This window comes from Echinops telfairi, unplaced genomic scaffold, assembly GCF_000313985.2.
Source record: "Echinops telfairi isolate 266 unplaced genomic scaffold, ASM31398v2 ScPeMD7_9;HRSCAF=40, whole genome shotgun sequence".
Taxonomy (NCBI): Eukaryota; Metazoa; Chordata; class Mammalia; order Afrosoricida; family Tenrecidae; genus Echinops; species Echinops telfairi.
Window position 1 is genome coordinate 19,201,562 of NW_022103906.1, and position 2,649 is coordinate 19,204,210.

Sequence of the window (2,649 nt, forward strand, 5' to 3'; positions counted from 1 at the left end):
CGAGGCCTCCCCTTCTCTGATGGAGCGAGATCTGAGTTGTGTGGGCTTCCCGCTTCCGTCGGGCTTCTGAGGCTGCACTTTTCAGCGTTAACTTGAGGAAATTTGGTGGGCAGTGGCCCCTTCCTGGGAGCGAAAGGGTCACCCTCAAAAGCAAAGAAGGTATTTATTCCACTGACCCCGGTTACTAGCAGGACCTCAATGCCCTGATCTAGCAAGCAGCACACCTAAGAGAAGGGACAGAGACGGTCAGACGGAAATGACCCAGACCACCCAAATTCCCCAGAACCATTCTAAGCCTCTGTCCGCTGTCCTGCTCCTAAAAGCGGACTGTCGGCACAGGGGCCCGTGGACCGCCAGCTGGTGGCGGAGCAGCAGGAGGCGTCTGTCACCCGACCCCGAGGGCCACTGAGACTCTTCTCAGGACTCCCCAGTCTCAATCCCACTTGAACAAAGGCTGGAGCTGGCCAGAACTCTGGACCCGGGACTTTGGCTCGTGCCCCTTTGCGACGCTGCGCGCGCGCGCGTGGGTAACGCCTTGTCTTTCTCTCCTTCCCGGTGCTTGGCGTATGCCCCCGCCCGTGACTCTTCTGCGCAGCGGGGTCGCCCTGTCTCGGGCCCACTTCGAGAAGCAGCCTCCTTCCAACCTGAGGAAATCGAACTTCTTCCACTTCGTGCTGGCGCTCTATGACAGGCAGGGGCAGCCTGTGGAGATCGAGCGCACAGCTTTCGTGGACTTTGTGGAGAACGACAAAGTAAGCGAAGCCCACCCCCCCTCTCCCCTTTCCCCGGCCTAATAACTCTCTTCGAAAAGCACTAAAGATTCCATCTGTCACTGGCGACACTTTTCCGCTCATATCATCAGGGATGATAAATTGAGGCTTCTCACCCTGAGCCTCTAAATCACTCCCTTTTCCCGTACCTCCTCTAGCCGCTGCTCCCGCACCCAGCGCTGTAGGGAGCGCCCTCCGCTTCTAGAGCCTGGCCGCCCGGCAAATACCCGTTCAACTAACGCGTGGTTCCGAAAAGTAGACCCAGGGCCGCCCGGCTCTGTTCGGGATTATTTTTTTTAAAAAACATAGTTTGCACCTGCCAGCGCCAGCGGGCCGGGTGGCCACAGCTCCGGTCATTCCGCCTGCCCTGACCAGGCTTCCTTCCCACCCTAGTGCCCTAAAGCAGCGACGGCTCCGACGCTTGGTTTGGGGATTGAATTTGATTTCAATGGAAGGCCCGGGTATGTAAGCCAACATGTGAGCAAGGAAAACCAAACCAAACCAAAAAAACCCTGTCCTCTGCGTCCAACTCTCCTTAGCCGTGCACGCAAACTTTCACGCAGAGCTTCCCAAGGTCCTTTCCGCAGCTCTTCTTGAACTTCGGGACGGTCTGATCGCTGTGCTGGCAGGAGCAGGGCGGAGGCTCCGCTTCCGAATGTCCAATCCCATTCCCTTCTCCGCTTTGCCAGATCGCCTTGGGCTTTGCCAGATCGGACCACCGCTGGGGAGTTTGGGTCGGAGCTGGGTTCAAGGCAGCACCGGAATGGTGCCCGAGGAACCTGGGGAGTCACACTCCGGAGGGTGGTTTTGAGGGGGAAGGACCGACGATTGGGGGGTGTCCAGTGGTCATAAAGCTTAACAAGTTTCTGAGTGTGACCAGCGCCAGGCAGGGGCTCTGTGCCGTGCCCGCAGGGCTGGGTAGGGGACTGTTTAAAGCTGTCTTGGGAGGCGCAGAAAGCTTTTGCGTGACAGGGTGTGAGTCAGCTCATTTTGGGGGACCTGGAACAAGGGGCACCGAAAGTTACATGTCTTTTCAGGAACAAGGCAACGAGAAGACCAACAATGGCACCCACTACAAATTACAGCTCCTGTACAGCAACGGTGAGCGACCCGCTCCCCAAGCACCTGCCGGGAGCGCCTAGGGATTGTCGGTCACCAGCAAGGCTGGCTGGTTCCTGCGGGGCAACCTCGGGGTGGAGCAGAAGAGAAGGGCTGCTAGGGGGACTCAGGCCCCCCGTGGAGGGAGGACGGTGGCCTCAGCCCCTGGGAACACCCAGCCAGTGGTGGCCACCAGGAGAAGCTGCCAGAACCTTAGCTCACATTAGCTACAGGTTTTGGCGGTTGATTCTTGAACCACGACCTTTCTCACAGGCGTCCGCACCGAGCAGGACCTCTACGTGAGGCTCATCGACTCGGTCACCAAGCAGGTGAGCTCCCATCCTCCCTTCCGATGACCCCCTCCCTTAGTCAGTTTCTGCTCTTCCCCTCTGCCGACCCCCACACTCCACCCCTGCGGAGCCCCTAAGAATGCCTGGGCCAGTCTTACCCTTTTCACCGCCCTCCTCCTCCGTGGCAAGCGCACCAGTGTTTACTATGGAAAATGGCATGACCCTTCTCTACCGGACTGCGTGCCTAAAGCCGCGGAGAGGGCCCGCGTCCTGCCCCGACTCAAAACATCCCTTTTGCTAAGAAATACTTTCTCACAAGGGACAAACTTTTCTATTCTTATTTCGCTAAAAATTAAACCGACAACCGCTCAGGTTCGGCGCTGCCGGGAAACTGAGAAGAGAGAGCGGGTAGTGAGATTCCCCACCCACCCCCAGCCAAAAAAAAGAAAACACACTAAAACCCTACTATTGTTTGCGCTAAAGTTCTCTCC

At 57.6% G+C, this 2,649-nt stretch overlaps 1 protein-coding gene across 1 annotated transcript in view; it reads left to right on the forward strand.

The window, feature by feature from the left end:
* Nucleotides 1-2,649, forward strand: part of EBF2 (EBF transcription factor 2) — a 217,922-nt gene that overhangs the window by 2,306 nt on the left and 212,967 nt on the right. The window contains exons 2-4 of the mRNA XM_013005913.2: nucleotides 596-752; nucleotides 1,808-1,871; nucleotides 2,142-2,197. Coding sequence (XP_012861367.1) covers nucleotides 596-752; nucleotides 1,808-1,871; nucleotides 2,142-2,197 — 277 coding nt within the window. The remainder of the gene's footprint in view (nucleotides 1-595; nucleotides 753-1,807; nucleotides 1,872-2,141; nucleotides 2,198-2,649) is intronic.